Source organism: Pollachius pollachius, assembly GCF_949987615.1.
Source record: "Pollachius pollachius genome assembly, chromosome: 4".
NCBI lineage: Eukaryota > Metazoa > Chordata > Actinopteri > Gadiformes > Gadidae > Pollachius > Pollachius pollachius.
Genome location: NC_136937.1, coordinates 3,591,387 through 3,611,386, shown reverse-complemented (window position 1 = coordinate 3,611,386; position 20,000 = coordinate 3,591,387). Strand labels below are relative to the sequence as shown.

Below are 20,000 nucleotides of genomic sequence, written 5' to 3'. Positions count from 1 at the left end.
ATTCTGTTTCCCAGCGTTTGTTTTGAAGCCAAAAATACGCTGTGTGCAGGCGGCCATCTTGAAACTGAAAAACCCAAAGAGCAACAAGATTAACTCTAAACCGAAATCTACCAAACAATCCGGGGAGATTATACGTAGGACCGGAAGTGAAGGGTCTGCCACAGATCAAAGTAATTCGTGGAAATTCCGTGGAAAGTTTGTTTTGATGCAAAAGAAAAATCGCTTTGTGTCAGCTGTTCAAAATCCAAATTGTCAGGGTTGGACTTCAAAACTACCTGAGGCTGGTTGAAACCGGCTTCAGGCAGCAATTAACAAAGCATCTAGAAGGCTATTCCTCGTGCATGGCCTTCAAAGTTTAGCTGTGATGGTTGCCATCCACACGCACACACACACACACACACACACACACACACACACACACACAGGTTACTGAGTGTGTTGCTATGATACCGGCAGGAGAGGCAGACTTGGTGGAAGTTCATTAAACAGTGAAGCCTTTTTAATAAGAGCTAGCCCATCAAGATAGCTTTTACAGCGCGTCTTTGTTGCCCATTTCTCACAATGACGCCCTGGGATATCTGACCACACAGACATGTCCCACCTCATCAGGCCTGACACCAGACACATACTTCCTGCAGTGCACAAAACACACACACACACAAACAGGTGCACACAAACACACACACAAAGTTGTGCGTGCAGACATACACACACACACAAAATTATGCGTGCAAAAACAGCACAACCACACAACACATGCGCACACACAGTTGCACGTGCACACACCCACACACAAACACACACAACACAAAAAACACACACAGAGTTGCGTGGGCACACACAACACACATACACACATGGAAGTTCGTATGCATGTGTACTCTATTTACAATGTAATACTATATAATATGATATTTATAATATAATCATACAGTATGTGGTTTGCTATTTATTACATTTGTTTGGGTTGTGTGTCTGTGATCACCTCAACTGAACAGCAGTACTGACACACGCACACGCACGCACAAACACGCACTTAGCCAGAATGTCTTTCTCTCTTGTGTGTCTATACATGCTCATGTAAACACAGCTTTTAAAAGCTGATGACACACAGCAAAGATTGAATACAGTTTAAGAAACTGCATACTATCACACCTTGGAATCGGTCTTGTAGGATAGCTTGGAGCCATCTTGGCACTGTTAGCCCAGCGGGAATCTGAAGCTATACGGCCTGAGTAAACACAAGCGCCTAGACCTCAGCAAGCCTGCACTGGGCTGCCATTAATGAGACACATCTGAACTTTGTAAATATCAGATTTACCAATATAATTGACTGCCACATCCACCTTCTTATGCAAACACAGACACCCTCGGCGCGATATTATAAAAAAAACAATATCGGATCAGGATGACCTCTGAGGCGCGGGCTGGTGGAAGAGGAATACATCACTGCTGCTTGGAAGGACGAAAAAACACCTCAAAACACCAATTTGCTCGGTCTAACGCTGAAATGAAACAAAAGAAACCCTGCTCCCTTTGAACACTAACAAACGACAACGCTGGGGAAAGGAAAAAACATAATTCTTCACATCACAAAAAGAGAGGGGCAATTTTTGGTATTATGATTACCTCATGTGTGTATGAGGTAATCAGACCTAGCCCTATTGAATAGACAGACCCCCACCCGTCCCCCCACGTGACCCAACACCTCCACCCCTCCCCACCCACAGACACCAGGGGGGGCGGGGATGACCAGACCAGACAGTCTTCCGGAAGCGTCCGTCTGTGTTTCGAATTGCCCGTCTCAAAGACCTGACACCTGCATCCCTTCCTTCAAGGGCACAGCGGGTAGAATCAAACCTCCACATCCGGCCCCCTTGGCTCCACGGTTGAAGTGAGGTGTTTTGTGTAGCACATTTGATTCCTTTTTCCAAAAGGTCAGTCAGCAGGCCTCTTTTTCCTCGTCGCCTTAATACGAACATGGCGGAGCGTGCTGAGTTCACCGCGCTCTCTGCCTCCATGGATCTACAACCATCATTAATTATCTGAACTATTACGGTAGGATTGGGACCGCCGAGACATGTAAATACCGACCTTTGGAAGTATTTTGCTCATTTGGAGCCGTGTCAGGGGGGGAGGGGGGGGCAACTAGCATCATAATTAGAAGGAAAAAAGTGTTCTTGAAATATGGAGGTAATTGCCATTTGATCCTTATTAGTAATCAACTACAACTTCTGAATGTGTTTCAATCAGTCAGTGAGACACCATCCTGGTCTTATAGTCACATGACCCCCTTCTTAACATCACACGACCCAGGGAAACGGTAACATTTGTCTCGAGTACTATTCAGGAACAGCTCAGTCATAACAGTCGGCAATCAGCGCAGGAGGTAGAACGGGTGTACTTGTAACCTGAAGATTGCTAGTTCGATCCCCGGCTTCTCCTAGCGTGTCGAGGTGTCCCTGAGAAGCACACAACCTAACCCAGACTGCTCTCTGGTGAGCTCGCTGTCGCCTTGCGTGGTTGACACCGCCGTCGGTGTGTGAATTTGTGTATGAATGGTCGAATGGTAGGCCATAATTCTAAAGCTCTTTGAGCGGCCACCTCTTAGAAAAGCGCTGAATGAATGCAGTCCCTTTACCACAACACTCATAACCACCGTCAACCATCACTTTGTGCACTCTGTGTTCCTCTTTCCTGCCGTGTCTGTGTAATTTAAATATAGTGTATTTTTCATACGACACTAAATCAGCCGAGGCACCTGCTCCAAACTCTCCTCGCTTCCCTCCACTCAACGGGGGAGCAGAAAGACTAAAGGAAATGCCAGTGTGTTGGTGTGCTCGGAAACACAACAATGGCTGCATTGTTTGCCTGCAGTCAGAGGAATAACTGGAAGCTGTTTGGGGGGTTTTGAAGAGGAGTGTAGTTGAAGAACGACGGGCAGACGGGCGTACAAAGAACCCGTTGAATAAACGCAGCTTTCGCGTTATTTTTTTAATCGCTCTGGCGGTCGTCGACCGATTCCAACGACGATTCTGCTGGGCCACAGAACTCGTCAAACAACAAGTTTTGCATTTATCGCATTCACTAACTTTTCTTCCTTTATTATGTTTACCGTGCATAAAAAGATAACCCTGATCGACTTGAGTTCCTCAGACCACTCCCATACAGTCTGAGGGCCCACAGCACATCACATCTTTAAAGGGCTGTTTAAACATGCCGACAGAAGAGCTACGAGAGCTTCCGGTCTGACGCCTGGTGTGGACGTTTTCGTGGGAACTAGGGGGCTGTGAGGGGGGGGAAGAAGCTAGCACTGTTAGCTTGCTAGCTAGCATGTGTAGCCGCATTGCTAGCGCTGCTTATTAAAGTATCTAAAGCATTGTTTATAGCGCCGTAGCTCTCGGTGCCTGTGCCAGCAGACACACACGGAAAAAAGGATAATTTATGCTCTCGTCTTTGTTTATCTAACGTGCAGCGTAAAATGTGTGCCCCCCGAGAGAGCTTAGTGAGTTACAATTTTACTTGACTGTTATTTTACTTTATACTTTTTTTTATTTCGCTAGAAAGAAAAAGTGGCAGGAACGCCCCAGGGATAAACCAGAGTAGTGTGAGTATGCATGCATGAGTATGTGTGAGCGTATGCGTGTATGCATGTGTATGGGTGTGCGTTTGTGTGTGCGTGCCGGTGTGTGTGTGTGCATGTGCGCTTGTAAGTGTATGTCTATGTGCATGTGTGTGTGTGCGCACGTACGTCTGTATGTGTATTTGTGCGTGCCTGCATGCAGTGAGACAGGGAGGGGGGGGATGGGGGGGTGTGGATGTTGGCAAGTGCATGGCAGTCAACATGGGTTAATTCATTGTAGCCTTAACATTTTCTCCCTGCCTGCCAGCACGGCTTCGTCAGCAGTTTCCCACCAAGTCGCTGGAAATGACTGTTTGCCATACATTTATGATTTTTTTTTTAAATGATGGCTCATGAATTCACGGACAAATGGGAACAGCCCCGAGCCATCTCAGCAAAGAGGCCGGGCGGGGCTGGCAACCGTGGCAACCGTGGCAACCGTGGCAACCGCGGCGGAAAGTACGGATTTGTACCCTTTACTTTTTAAATGATATTAAAAAAAGATGTGCTTGATTCTACCTTATGATTCCCAGATGGACGATAAGGGATATACTATGGATGTATATCACCCAAACCGTCAAGTATTAAATAGTAAAAGTAACGAATAAAAGTAGTAAGTCATAAAACGAGTCATAAAAAATGTATGCGATGCGGCACTGAGTTGTATCAAAGTGTAGTTAAAGCAATTGGTTTATATCTTTAACATTCAACAGCTGCTTGACAGTTATCGGTAGTGTGTTAAGAGTTATTCTTGCCAGTAAATCCCGTTCATAAAATAGTTGAAAAATGGATCATAATGTCTTCTGTGGCTGAACAACAGGTCAAGTCTGTGCTCTTCTTCTACTTTGATTCGTAAGTGAAACAAGCAATGAAACAGTTACAGGCTGAACACAAGCCTGACTCACATCCCCACCATCCTGCTGTTATCTCGAGGAATTTCCCCCTTGTACTTTTCCATCCCTCTTCCCTGAGCATTTGTCTCTCAGACTGGGCCGACGGGGGCTGTAAAAACGGACGCCTCCATCTTTTCTTCTCCTCCTCACAATCGGGAGTGCAAACGTCCTCTTTAACAACCGTCTATATATCTCCAACCCCTACACACCCCCCTCTGCCCCCCCCTGATCCCTCTCGCTGCGGATACACCGAGGTCGACGCTGAATACCTCTACATTATTAAGCGATCGCCCGGGTGTACTTCACCCGGGTGATTTAGGGAGAAAGGAAGGGAACTTTTGGGTAGCGTTCCCACAGCGGGATAGAGCAGGCAGACGGGCTGACAGACAGAAACAGAGCGGTCTCTAGCGTGGTGGATCCGTGGAGCAGCCTCCATCCCAGGGGATCGGGCTGGGCCGGGCCCTCTCCGTGAACGGAGCTGTTAATTAAGGCCGGTGCAGAGCTGCTCCTGCAACTCCAGGCCATTAAAGACAACCGGCAAACAACCAGGGTTTACGGCAGAGAGCGAGAGCGAGAGAGAGAGAGAGAGAGAGTAAAGGCGGGACCAGATTTACTGTCCTTTGAGACAAGCGTTGGCTCTGCGGCCGTGGCCTCCAAATAATCCCTCTCCCCCCCAGAAACACACACACACACACTTCTTATTCAGCACACCTGGATCAACGCGATAGCCGCCACCCTCCCTCATTTAACAGACACAACGCCTGCATACGTATACACACAAACACACACACGCACCAACCCAAACCCTCCCGCCCTCATTATTTACTCCTTGTCTCAAAAACTTCTCTCTATTATTCATAGTGGAGGAGAGATGGAGCCAGTGAGCAGGAACTGCCAAAGCAGACGGGCCTGTTGCCTCAGAGGATCCCTGCTGCTTCCAACAGCAGCAGCAGGCTGTCCGCACACAGACACCAGGAGGGCCGCACCGTGGCAGCGTTCACGGACACACGGCAAACACTACAGCCAGGGAGGGCTCCGTCGCTCCGGCCTCGGCGTGAGCGATGGAGCGAACTCACGGGCAAACACGGATGTGATGTTTTGCGATCTGGGGGGGGGGGGGGGGGGGGGGTGCGTTTAGGCTTTGGCAGCCGCCTCCGCCGCAGGGAAAGCTGTCAGGAGTCCACCCTCTGCCGGCGCTCATGACTTTAAAACGGTGAAAAATGCTGTTTCGTTTTGATCGATTCATGCAAAGTGGCCGGTCGCCATACGCCAGGGGTTATCGATGCGGCCGTACACCCCTGGTTACAATCGTCTGCGTAAAACTAACCAAGACCTAGTCCGTCACTAAATCCATGCACACACACACACACACACACACACACACACGCACACACACTTCCACTTGCTAGTTTTAATCAGACCGGCAGGAGTCTGTAATGAGCCATACTGGGATTAGCTGGGAGTCGGGGTCCGCCCTGCCTGGGAAATAGACCCCCAGCAACCCCCCACCCACACCCCCACCCTCCTCCTCCTCTAGACACAGGTGAGCCAGGTGGAGTGGCGTCACAAGGTGCGGAGGGACCTAAAAGGTTCTCTTGGGGACGGAGGGGGGAGGGGCCAGGGGGACAGATTCGATTCCAACTGGCAAAACTCCAGCCATTATCTCTTTGCCTAACCGACAAAACCAACCTCTGTTCAAACCCCGAGACTGATCATATATATTTATAGTTTTAATGAAACTATAAGTAAATTGGGATGCAACTATTCCTTATGTTGTTGCCTCCTGGGGAACTTTTAAACACTGTTTTGGGTTTGGAGTACTTTACTGCAATTTTCACACCCCTTTTTAATCATTGAAGGCAGTTACTGTGCTTCGTAAGGCAGGCAGATTGCCACTGAGGCATATATTGTATATATATTCACCTATGCAGGCACATCTTAAACGAGGGGGAAAAATGGCAAGACGGCAGAATCACTCCCAGTCCAGCTCTTCAACAAGTATAATAGGCCGAACATCTATCTCCTCTCTCTCTATATATATATATATATATATATATATATATATATATTCATATAAACAGTAGATATACTATATCTCTGCTGTGCGAGGAGCCAGAGCCAGGCCACAACTGCTGGTGGACCAGGACTCAAGGCACCAGGGGGCCTCAGATCTTATAAGCCAGCACACCGGCTCGTAGCCCTGCCCGGAGCCACACACATAGAGCGAGCCCAGAACTATTCCGGCGTATGCAGGCCTAACACCCCAGCCCTGCGTCGGAGGGGGTTGAATTGAATTGTAACGCGGCGTGCGCGTTGCCCTCACCTTGAGGGCCTAATCTTGTTCCACAATGCAATCTTAAGTCATGTGAACTAGCTCTCCCTCTCTTGCCTTAAAGTGAGGAACATGCCATTCCGCCTGAGAAGGGCAACACCCACATGCACGGTAACCAATATGCTATGTTATGCTATGCTACCTAGTTAAGAATAATACAGTTTACTACATTATGCTATGCTACGCTACCTAGTTAAGGATAATACAGTTTACTACACTATATTATGCTATGCCATGCTACGTAGTTAAGGATGATACAGGTTTACTACACTATATTATGCTATGCTATGCTACCTAGCTATGGATGATACAATTCACTACACTATACTATGTATGCTATGCTATCTAGCTAAGGATGATGCACTTCACTTCACTATACTTTATTATACTATAGTTTACTATACGGTAAACAAGATAGTTAAGGATAACTAAATCAGTAAATGTGAAGTTGTTTGCATTACGTATTATCATCAATATTTTGTGTGGGGGGGGGGGGTCTAAATATCTTACAATGTGGCAGTTTGTTTTGATACAACCTTGTTATGACCTGTTCTGTAATCATAATTCATAGCTGAGAGCCCTCTTCCTGTACACCCTTTAACCGTTTTATTAAACACTTAGAACCGAACCATCAATAAACATATAGGCGCTACCGCAATAACCGTTCATCAATGAACTTTCACGGTCTGAAGAGTTGTGGACACTGTCCTCAGATCCAATAGCAGGAGCTCACGCAGGTACATCGCACCAATCGTGAGGGTGCTTTAGTTTTGGGGGGGCGGGCATCCCCGTTCGGTAAACAAATCCAGTGGCAAATATATCCTGACAGGGTGGTGATTCGCTACAGAGCCTGACCACGCCACGCAACTCTGCTCACACACAGCGGGCCATTCCATTTATCTTGATTTACTTGTTAGCCAGTTAGAGTATCCCACAGAAGACAATCGTGCATGCCTTGTGCTTGGCTCAATCCCCATGTAAGCTAATGTTCCCTTCGTTAAAATAATATTTATATGTATATTCTCAGAGCGGTTTAACGCTAGGGAATCAGAGGGCATCGGGTTCATATCAATATTGCGATATGAAGGGCCACAATAACTGTTAGTACTTGCATGGAGCTTAATATACAAGACAGCACAAGGTGTGTAGTACAAGGTTATGACACAAGTAAACCTGGCTTTCATACACAACAATGACATGACTTCTGCAGATTTTTAATTGCATAATTAAATGTTTTATCTTGATTGAGCCTCACAACAAAGCTGTAACACATTAACGCCTCATTTTGTCTCAAGCTCTACAACTAGGACTCATACAATGATAATACACTCATGCCTTCACTGTATTAATTCTAGTATCATCCATGGGCCATAGCTTTAAACACAGCAGAACACAAAGATACCATTCAATAAGTCATACGAAATGCCCACTGTTCAATTCAATTCAATTCTAACCCATCCAAGTACTAAAGACACTAAATCCTGAAGAAGCTGCGTTTGTAAAATACCCTGTGTGTGTGTGTGTGTGTGTGTGTGTGTGTGTGTGTGTGTGTGTGTGTGTGTGTGTGTGTGTGTGTGTGTGTGTGTGTGTGTGTGTGTGTGTGTGTGTGTGTGTGTGGGTCAAATATTCTCCTGATTAACATTGTACTCGGATGCCAACACAACGTAAACAAGCGCACTAGCTTAACAAGCAGGATTGATCTGTGTGGGTAGTCCTCTGCAAGATGGTGTAACAGGAACATCATCATGGTACAATTATTTTTATTAGAACCTTCGGAGTAAAGAACAACAATAAATTACGTCGAGGCCTGGGGCGTTTGCGAGGTGAGAAACCCGGTTTCCATGACGCAACGCAGAGCAAGTGAAGCGCGGAAGGAAACCAAATCAATGGGTTTCTTAATAAAAAATAAATGTATAAAACGTCAACATCAGATCATCAATATATCGGATATATTCTAGTACTTTGACGTCTATAAAGTGGGTTTCTCGCTTCGTTTTGAAGAAATAATGAAAATACAACTTCTTAAATCTTTCAACACGAAAGTAGAGAATGAAGTTTGACCAAATAAAAAAAATCAAATGCCCCAAAGAGTTGAATGAGGAAAATCTTAAGCGATGGAGACACAGCCAGACAGAGCCACTGTGTCTCGTGACTCATTTGTCATTTTGGATTCACAACCATTAGCTCCGGAAAACAGGCTAGCCTACAGCTGTATGTTGAGGCCTGGAGCACAACAATGTAGTTCCTCTCCAGTGATTCCAACCAAATGTATCACCACCCATCGTATATGTTGGTTTTTTTGTTGTTGTTGTTGTTATGTTGTTTGCTAATCTTTTCTGGCCGTCATATTATGGAAGTCGTGATCTTTTGTAACGGTTGATAAGAAAGGTAGTTAAGGTGTTTAAATCTCCAATACAGCTATAACACAATTGGGAAAATAAACTAGAAGTCCTTTTTCCACAGATGGTAACATTATTTTCTTTTTTGCTATTTATTTCTTGGTTTCCTTTATTTAGACTTATTTTATGTTGCAAACGATAGCTTACAAAACATTGACTTAACTGACATTGATTAAATAGGCTTGCTTTAAAACACTTAGCCCTCTGTTTACATTGTAACTGCTATACATGTAATCCATATACATGCTAATATGTTTTAACATTTCAGCACATAACAACCCTAACCCAAAAATACTAAGTTCATATTAACAGAGGGAAATGTTTATAGAGCCTATTTAGCCAAAACTGATAGTTATACAATAATGTTTAGTTATACAATAATGTTTACCCTATACACATACACGTATTTTCTACCATGCATGTGTAAAAGTACCTAAACTGACCTCAAAAGCATTTAGAAAAGGGGTTAAAACAAAAGCATGCGTTCTTTATGTACTAGCAATAACCAGTTGGTAGGTGGGCACTGAAGTAGAGGTCATATTTCATACAGAAATAAAAGAGTCAGTTAGGCTACATGCAGTGATTAAACAGCCACTGTGCTGTGCTGACTCGGGCATTCTGTCTTCTCTCTGGCTACCCCTCCCCCTCCACCAAAAACAGCATCAAAGCAATCAAAATGGTAATGTTAGGCATGAATGGGGCCCATCCCCCCCTGCACGAAACTCTGCAGACTTTTTCTCCATGTTGGGGAAGAAACCACCCCCTTCTCTCCACAAAATGGAAGCTTCCACTACCAAACTGAGGGCGCTTTTCCGAAAAGCAACCACAACAAAACACACAACATTTTGTACACGGGTGTACAAACGAGCTAGACTCGATAAATACACCGGGATTGGCGTCGAGTGTGTGCGGACCGTCGTCGGGTTTGATCGCGTCTCAAAGCGAGGCGCTGCTGGTCCAAGTCCTGAAAACTGCATTCCACAGGAAATGGAATCGATTAACTCCAGAGAAATGCTACAAGGTTTCATTTCAGAGAGGAGAGAGTGGCACAAACCACGCCGAAAACACACTAAATCGCTAAAACAACACTAGGATTTCCAATCCAGACTAACTTTCGTTGTCGTTTGGTATCTTTAAATAAAAGATCGGAGAAGTTATAGATATAATAAAGGTGTGTATGTGTGAGAGCAGCGTTGTGACTTTAAGTGCTCCGCGGCAGCTGTCCGTGGTGCTGAACGACAGCAGGACGGCTCCTGCTAAAGTGCTGAACCACCATAGCCTCCAAGACAACACCCACGACACACTTAAAAACTGCCCTTAATTCGTAAAGGGATAGTTATTAAGTTATTAAAAGGGCTTGCGTTCGCTTTGAGAGAGTGGCGAGAGAGGAGAGGAAAAAAAAAAGTGAAAGCGTAATCGTGGGCGAATCAAACGCAACCTTGACGTCATGTGACCGAAAAAATAGAAATAATACTACAAGACTCGCCGTAAAGTCACCGAAAACGGACGACAGTGTGGCGACACGACCAAACGAAATGAAAAACGTTATCGTCGATCGCCACTGTCGACGACACGACAACCACCAACCATAAACTTAAACTGTAACTGTGTCTCAAAAGTCCCCCACTACTCGACTTAAGCCTCTCCTTTATTAGCCCGCTCCACTCCTGAAACACGTCGACCTGTTCAAAATGGACGCTACATTTCTCAACCGTTCCTGTTACACAACTTTAGACATGGTAACTGTGTCTCAAAAGTCCCCCTACTACTCGACTTAAGCCTCTCCTTTATTAGCCCGCTCCACTCCAGAAACACGTCGACCTGCTCAAAATGGACGCTACATTTCTCAACGGTTCCTGTTACACAACTTTAGACATGGAGGAACGTGGCTCCTCGCGGCGGCCATCACCCCGGTCCTCCGGGGCAACCACGACGATCATCCACCGCCACTTTTAGACCAGCTTAACATTGTTTGTGGTGATTTAGTAGCACACGGATAGTCCCCCATCGGGGTGGAAATGTACCAAAGTAATGTGTAAAAGCGTGATGGTGGTGGTGGTGGAGTGCAAGGGGAGGGCTTACTTGTTTCTCGCTTAGGCTTGTTATTCTGGGGTGTCTGTCGTGCAGCTGTTTCTTAAGCTCTCCGTCCTACAGTCGAACAAAACATGGTTCAGGGTGAGTTATAATAATAAAGACATCCCGGAGCGATGTAGGGCGACAGCGGCGAAACTTTAAAAATCGTAGGATGGGATTTTCAGCAAAGTCATGATGAGGGCAAAGCCGAGCATCACACGGATGATGATGATGATGATGATGGCGATGGTGTTTTAAAACCAAGCGAGAGATTTATGCTGATAAAGTTTTCCGCACACTCCCCATCCACCGGCAGGTCGTTAGGATGGTTCCCTGAAATACAACATTTACCTGTGGGTCTGGCTTCATCTGTGCAACTAGTTTCTAAACACGAAGAGAGAGGGGGAGAGAGAGAGGGAGAGAGAGGACGAAATGGGGCATTTGCACAAAAAAAAAGTGTCTCAAGTTTAGTACGACAGGGAGGAACAAAGCGGAGAGCAGCCAGCGACTCAGCCTCTTCCTCCAGCAGCTCATAAATATTCAGGTCGCGTCCTGATCACAGCCACACAGCACCACTGCATTACCACTCCGGATTCTTGTTGCTCAATAAAAAAAGACCCCCCCCCCCCCCCCCCAGGTCGTGCCAAAGTAGTCCAAAAAGTACCCCAATCCGACTCGAAAGTCCTCGCTATCCTCGCTATCCCCGATATAAACAGCGAGCATCATACGGTGTCGCACACTTATTTCTTCGGAGTATTCGTTTCGGTCACGTTTCGCGATTTTTCCCTTCGCCCCTCTCCTCTCGCATCGCTCACAACACCAATAAGGATATAATAACACGACGCTTCATTTACCTGATGGCATTGGATCTCTACTTTCAGCGCCTCTTGTAGGCCTTGTAGTTCCATGGTCCGACTTCAAAAGCACTTTTCTCCCACTTTCGACGCGATGCGTACGAAGTTTAAGTGAATTAAAGATTTTTTTAAAGCGGCAATAACAATTGAAAGAAGAACTACTCGGGGCTGCAAAAGCAAGTTCTCGCTTCTTTACAGGGTAGGACTCATCACCCACTTTACGCCCGTCGAAAAAAGTGGTCCAAACACAGCGGAAAGAGCCAGGACCTCGGTCAGTTACATCCCAAATACGTCCGAATATCGATACATCCGACCAAATCGTGGCGTGCCGCTTCTTTCGATAATTTCGAGTTGAAAAAGGGGGACTAGATTTTGTCCGAGTCCGCGGCTTGATTTCACTTTGCCTGGAGAAAAGTTGCGCTTCGGCTGTCAATGCTAATTCTAAAGTTCCCGGATGGAGCAGTGAAAGAACAGAACTCTCCCGTCGTCTGTCTCTCCCCCCTCACTCACACACTCACATACACACACACACACACACACACACACAAACACGCGCGCGCGCGTACGCTCGGTCATGCGCACTGGGGGCGAGAGAAAACGGCGGCCCATAACATTACATGTAGAACTATTTTAATTTGAGTATTGTTTTTCTCCTGTTATATGCAAATGTTTTAGACTGTGTGACCACATAGGCTCCTAATAAGGATTTTGATAGTAGTTAGCGGTGAGCGGAGGCTTGTAGTGCCTAACATATGCTCGGTTAATCTATTTATATGACGAAAAAGCTTTTCCTGTTGTTTGATGCTGCCTGCAAAATCAATAAGATAGGGTGTCATGCTGGGGTGACTTGGGCACCCGTTTACGCTAAACGAAACTAGAGAATCACGTTTCTGCTATATTTAGTGTTTTTCCAAAACAATGTTATTAACTTTATTTAAAACCTCATGAAATAAAACAAGAAGTTGTAATAAGAGTTAGTCATAATGTCAAATAAAGCCCTGAATACAAAAATAAAACATGTTTTTTTTTAATGTACCTTTTAAAATCGAAATGTTGTATCAGTCAATTTGTATATAAGCCTCATCCTTATTTATGATATAAAACATGCAACTTTTTTTTAAGCCTACTTCTAAATAATAGTTTTAGAAGCATTAGGAAGCACTGGATTACATTTTTAACTCCAGTGTTAGGTGTCACATCATTATTTACCACATTGGGCGAGATGTGACGATTTGTTTCTCTCTCTTTCTCTCTCTTTCTCTCCAATCTGACACCCCTCACCCTCCTTTTGCACAAGGACCTGCCTCCCCCCTCTCTCCCTCCTCCCTTGTACCGCCCTCCTTCGAGGCACACAAGTCAAGACGCAATTGGAGAGTTGTGATGCACGGAGAGCGGAGAGGCGCAAGCAGCCAGCCAATCAGGAGTTGCGAACGCAGACCGACAAAAGCAAGGGAGACGTTAAACGAATCAGTGCTTCGGAGGGAGGGAGGGAGGGAGGGATGGAGGGCTGGGCATGGACAATATGTGAGTGCACAGAGTTGAGGAGGAAATGGCATGTGTGTGTGTGTGTGTGTGTGTGTGTGTGTGTGTGTGTGTGTGTGTGTGTGTGTGTGTGTGTGTGTGTGTGTGTGTGTGTGTGTGTGTGTGTGTGTGTGTGTGTGTGTGTGTGTGTGTGTGTGTGTGTGTGTGTGTGTATGTTTGTCGGTTGTATACATATATATAGACTTATTTTCCAAACGTAGTGTGAAAAGAGTGTAACCGGTCTACTTAGCGATAAGCCCTCGTAAAAGAACAACAACCTCCCGGAAAAGAAAAAAGTTGAGATTAGGGGAAAAGATATCGAAGGGGTGTTACGTTGTTTTAAAGGCTGTTATAACTTCCAGCATGATCGCTGAGGAGGCTGAGAAGAACAGAAGGGGTGGGGAGAGATTTAGCACCATGGACAGCGGTGGCGCTGTGGTTTCCTGCAGCTCTGCAGAAGCCCTGCACAACAGCCCCACTACGGTGGAGAGAATGAAGTTATTTATTCATGTCAGGGCCAGTTCACTCGCCTTAAGCTCTACCCCATTGGGCATATTAAATCCTCTGGGATTTGAGTACTATTCCACACACACAAAGCACAGCAGCTGGTTAAATTGGTAATCGGTTAAATCGATTTAACTCGTGTTGCAGCCCGCAAACTTCAATATGGCTGCAGTACAAACAAGAAGGAAAGCCAAGTAATTTTTTTCTTGAATCGTGTATTTCTCTTTTTCTATTATTATTTCCACTCTCAAACCCCCCCCCCCCCCCCCCCCCCCCTCCCCCATCCGGCACAGGTCGGAGCCTCTGTTGCTACATCAGCTGCTACTTTTCATTTCACGGCTCAGCGGTGAAACTCTTGAGCTCCTCTCGTCGAACAACCAAGGCAGTCGCGTTCAATCCCACTTTGTTGTGAGAGCGTCGCCGGGTGAACGGGACGAGACGGTTGTTATTGCTGGGATTGTGTTCGGTTAGGCTGTTGTTCCACTAGGTCATTTGAAAGGGATAGGTGACGTTGGAGAACAACTATTTTTTTATTAATTTTTAAATGAGAAAATAAGAAGAATTGAAAACAGCCATAGTGGTCCTGTATTGTTTTATATTCTGATGTATCAATTTGGGGTGTTTTTGACCACATCAAAGAAAAGGCTGTTGTCTTAACTTGTATGTAGGTCAAAAGCCCAACTTACACCACAATGCTTTGATTTAGTTGTAGTTATGTATTTCTTATTATATTCCTTCACTGTAAAATAGGAGGTTTTTCATAGCATTTATATTCTTAGTGAGTTTGGAAGAATTCCTATAGCACTAGATGAAAAGAGTATGTGGGCTAATGTTTGAGTCATACAGCAAAGATTCCCTCAGTCTTGAAATATACTTCACGGATAAAGGACAGAAAGTTGTCATCTGAATTTACATATAAACAAACTTACCAAGACTACAGATACCTAATATTGAATTCTGACAGTGTTATTAAACAATAATAGTTTATTTGCAAAGATGTACGATTATCAATAGTGACAGTATTTTCTAGAACTATCTTAAGTTTTAAACCACTTACCGGGTGTTGGAGAATGTGAAGGGTTTTCAACTCACAAACCAAAGGATGTGGGTTTGATCCCAAATGTGGGTTGCCATCTTGTAGGCCTGCTTGAGCAATATTCCCTGACCTCTAGCTGGTCATTAATGACATGTATCTCAATTCAGTGTATATGGCTTTAGTTCAACGCATGAACTTAATAAGTGGATAGTCACTATATTATTAAAACACCTGTTTGCTTTATGTCTCTTTCAGTGAACTTGCAAGAATCTCATCTCATCTCACCTACTTTAGGTCATGAGTTACGCCAGAGCAAAACACCACACTTCCTGAAAATGATGACTCCGATTTAAATCACAAATTAAACCAGCAGGCACCGGGCTATTTATGTTCCTGATTTACATAATAGTATGCTCACAGACTTGACAGATAAATGACTCATCAACTTCAATTAAAAAAAACAATCCTTTGTTCACGTCAAAGGCAGACGGAGAGGACACGGGAAGAAATCAAACAGATTTGATATCAGTTGGATGCTATTACTGTAGTTTTAGCCCAGTTCACCCCAGGGCTGGGCCTGCACTGGCCATCTGTCAATCCTGGCACTGGCCAGCAGAAAGAAAATACCCTGACAATCTCAGGGTTTAGCCTGTGCACACAAAGCAGGAACAGAAGAGGTTATTTTGAAGAAAATCAAACATTTAAATCAAACACAGACAGGAAGTCAGTCAAACACGTAATGCACCGGTTACACATTGTTTTTGTTCTGTCCTGTGGGGTAATTGTTTGATTTTGGATTTGAAAGTAATTTGCCTGACACAAAAGCACAAGATAAAATAGCAGCTATCAATTGTCACACACAAGGCACTTAAACTCTTCTAACATTTATTTTCTCACGTTCTTTGTATGTGATATAAAGGCATCCACACTACATTTACTGGAGACTATATTTTTTTCGACAGAAAGGTTATGCTATGCTATGAATAACTTTGAAGCCCTTCTGTGTTTAGCTACCACTGTTTCCGGGCAACGCAGAATAATAAAATCAATGTGCAGCATTGGTGGCTGGTTTAACTTCCCTAAATGAATTGCGATCATCAATGGAAACACAATTCCACCGTGTGCCGTAAACAACATTGGTTATCGCAGTTCATGTTGCCACAACACTGATTCTACTTTAGTGATTCAATCATCTGGAAAATGTAAATAGCTTCCATACTCATTTGGTATTTGGTTATCTGACGATAACACTCTATGTAGTGTGCTTATTCATTTTGCCTGACCAATACGTTAAATTGTGGTATTTATTTTCCTTACATTTCTATATATAGAATCGGGATACTTGTATCAGCGCATTCGTTTTTTTTGGCTCAACTTTATAGGGTTATTTTAGTTCTGTCTCCTTATTTTAACTATATTGTCGTACCAACAATAATCTAAACCAAGATAAACATGTCCTGATAGGGAAGATACTACAGGTTGAGAATTATGGGTATATATACACAGTATTATTACAGTTATTATCACAGTGTATAGTACACACTTTTATATAATCTATTGACTATGAGACCCATTTAAGATTTATGAGACAATAAGACCTTTTAACATCAGCATTTCAAACCACACTTTCACTTTCTCTTGCTGGGACCTCATAATGACATTGCCTCAATGTCATTATGAAGCCCCACTGTGCCCACGCATGAAAACACCCAAACACCCTCTGTCATTAGCTCAAAGATAAACACAACAAACCCCAACGGAATTTCCAAACAACAAAGACCAAACAAACATCTAGAGGTCTCCCAGAGCAAGGTCAAGAGTTGATTGGGTGAGTAACTCTGTCTTTTCCTGGAACCGAGCATGGATCTGTCACTAGTGTTCTGCCGTTACAGAGCGAATCATCTGTTGGGAACAGCCCACAGGGCTTCAGTGTCAGTGCTTAACGTCTATATCACTCTCTCCTATACGCACCTCAGGGCTTCATTGTGAGCACGCGTTTACACAAACCCAGTAAGACAGAGCGGGATGAAAGGTGAGGTATTTTTTGTATAATACAGCCCCAAAGGCAGACTCTTTCTTTTTTTGAGTTTTTTAATTTAATAAATGGGGATTTGAATAGAAAATGTAATCTCAACGTGCTTCATGAAAACTTTTTCATCATAGGCTGTGTGTTACTATATATGGTTGCCTTGAAGGGCAATCCTATACCGCCATAAAGCTCCCTTTACATCTTTGGCCTGATCTCCCTCCTCCTTGACTTTCCCTTTTGCTAAGTTTCCATTTTCATAATTGATTCGGGGAGGGCGCTTTGTCCAACTTTATATCTCCGGTCATCTTCTTCCCCTCCCTGTAAAACGATGAAAGCCACCTGCTCATGCTGCCTCGCGTCCTCCCTCGTGCCTTTGTTCCTAGCAACCTTGCTGCTCTGACAGCCATTGTTTCCAGGACTTGCCTCGCTGGGCTGGTTTACGTACCGTTGCATCACTGCCTGGCGCGACGTACGCCGTAATATTCAAACCATTTTCACTTTTCAGGGGAGAATTTTTGACAGTTAATTCCGTGGTTCAATAGGAAGACATTGAAGGTGAAAAAAAAATGAAAGGGGGAGAAGTTTTTGAAAATGTCACTTTTACTGAGCGGAGATGGCAGACATGAAAAGACATGTGAAGGCATCAGAGGAGTCTTGGTTTATTTATTCAGAGCACGAAAGATTTGATAGGCCTAACTGGTTATTATTATTGGTAGTGGTAGGAGTTGTATTATTGCACTTTTGCAATGACAGCATGGCTCATTCTTTCACGCTTTTTCCCTTAATATTTTTTTTCTTTTCACTACATATAATGGAAGCCATTTATATTCATTAGAACATAGGACTACAATCTAGCAGCATGGAAGCTATGCACAGTGGGCTCTATTAAAGAAATCACTTAAAGAAGGGTTGACTCCAAATTGGGGAAAGGTTTGAACGTGCAACCTTTCAGTTGTCAGACACATCTACTCCGACTGCAGAGCTAAGCCACTGCCATGCCAAAAGGCATCAAGGTAAATATTGTATGTTTTTTTCATTGTCCGACCTACATATTTAAGGCTCTATTCTATATCATCTATTCTAGATTTCCGATTGAATTAATAAAACACACAGCCTTAACCTTAAGAGGATATTTTTAAACAATAAACCATCATATCACAGCCACACTGCATAGCAGGACTGCCTTGTGATGCATGGTGTAGAAATAGTCCAAACCGAACCCGACATGTCAACAACATGTCAGAGTGGGTTTGACAGTTCAATGTGGCCCAATATCTAGAGATACATTATATATCACTAGAGTAGCGCAATGACATTTTGATTTGTTCCTCCCCAAACTGACAGTTGGCAGCCCGATTTCTACAGAGGCCAAGCACATATCCTTCACTGCGTACGAAAAGATACTCTGACATTTGTAAAGATGTGTCTTTGGGCTTGCAAGAGCGGTTGACATAAATGTCAGCAAAGAACATTAAAAAAACTGCTTTTTAAGAGCGAGAGGATGGAAGGGAGGGTGGGAGAGCCCTTTTCCTGGAGAAATCAATAATTTGATATTTGAAACATGTGAACTGTGACTTTGAAACAGATTCCTCATTTCCATGCCTGCGACGAAATGAAGCGTTTTATAGTTTTCTCAACTAGTAGTTTCATCTGAATGCTATTCTCCAAATCAGCCAGATGAGTTCATGTTTGGATTTAGATAGATGGATTGATGCAAATTGAAGATCCACATAAAGCAGGGAATAATATGAGGGCTAGGTGCTACTTACCAGCGTATGTTAATCTCTTATCCTAACAGCTGTGTCTCCAAGGTTATGCCCATTGCCACTTTAAAGACACAACATTCTTAATATCAAAGGTCAACGGATAGTTTCTGAGTGATTCAACCAGAGCTGTAATCATGTTAATGCCAAAGGCAAAGTGTGAGTCCTTACTTGGATTCACCATTAGTTTAATTAATAGTTGCCTTGCCAAGCCACTGACCCACACTCTGATTCACTGGTTCTAGAAGATGAGGAAGACGACATTTCTGGCATTAAAACTGGATAATCATCTCCTTAGAAGAACTGTTTAGAAAATGCTAAAGAACACACTAGCTATTTTGTGCTTTACTTCTCTGTTAATATCATTCATTACTATAAAACATGTAATAATGAATGATACATAACATCCTCATCCCAGTCATCATAACAAGGTGTTCACATGCAACACTATTGTTTCTAAATGCTCCATTATCCATCGAAAAACCTTAAAAAACAGACAGTGACCAAAGACTATTAATAAGAGAAACTAATTCCTTCACTTTCTTACATGCTTGACTGCACATACTACAATGGAAAAGCACTGTAACTAAGCACAATGCAGTGCAGTGCACAGACGCCCTGTTGTCCATCCCTGGCCCAGGCGGTAACCTTTTCTTCAGCTGCCGTCGACCGCGGGCCACGCAGGAGGAACGGCTCACAGATGTGTGTGCTGCAGTGTGTGCAGAGTGGCAGAGGGGGGGGGGGGGGGGGGGGTGGGGGGGGGGGGGGGGGGGGGGGGGGGGGGCAGCAGAAGCCATTGTGTGTACGAGAGCGAAATGGGAAAAGGATTGGGTGTGCGAGCACGCGGAGAATACGTAATGAGGTGCAGACAGGGGAAGTTTCACCGAAAGGTTACACCAGATATATTGAATGAAACCTCAGCGGTTAATCTAACCCGTGCTTCTCACCGCTGGGTGTTTAGTCCAGAATCTTTT

General features: G+C 44.2%; 1 protein-coding gene across 1 annotated transcript in view; it reads right to left on the bottom strand.

The window, feature by feature from the left end:
* Positions 1-12,227, bottom strand: part of phf21b (PHD finger protein 21B) — a gene marked incomplete at its 5' end in the record, with an annotated part of 73,317 nt that extends 61,090 nt beyond the window's left edge. The window contains 2 exons of the mRNA XM_079735484.1: positions 11,329-11,394; positions 12,174-12,227. Coding sequence (XP_079591610.1) covers positions 11,329-11,394; positions 12,174-12,227 — 120 coding nt within the window. The remainder of the gene's footprint in view (positions 1-11,328; positions 11,395-12,173) is intronic.
* Between the last annotated feature and the right edge of the window lie 7,773 nt (positions 12,228-20,000).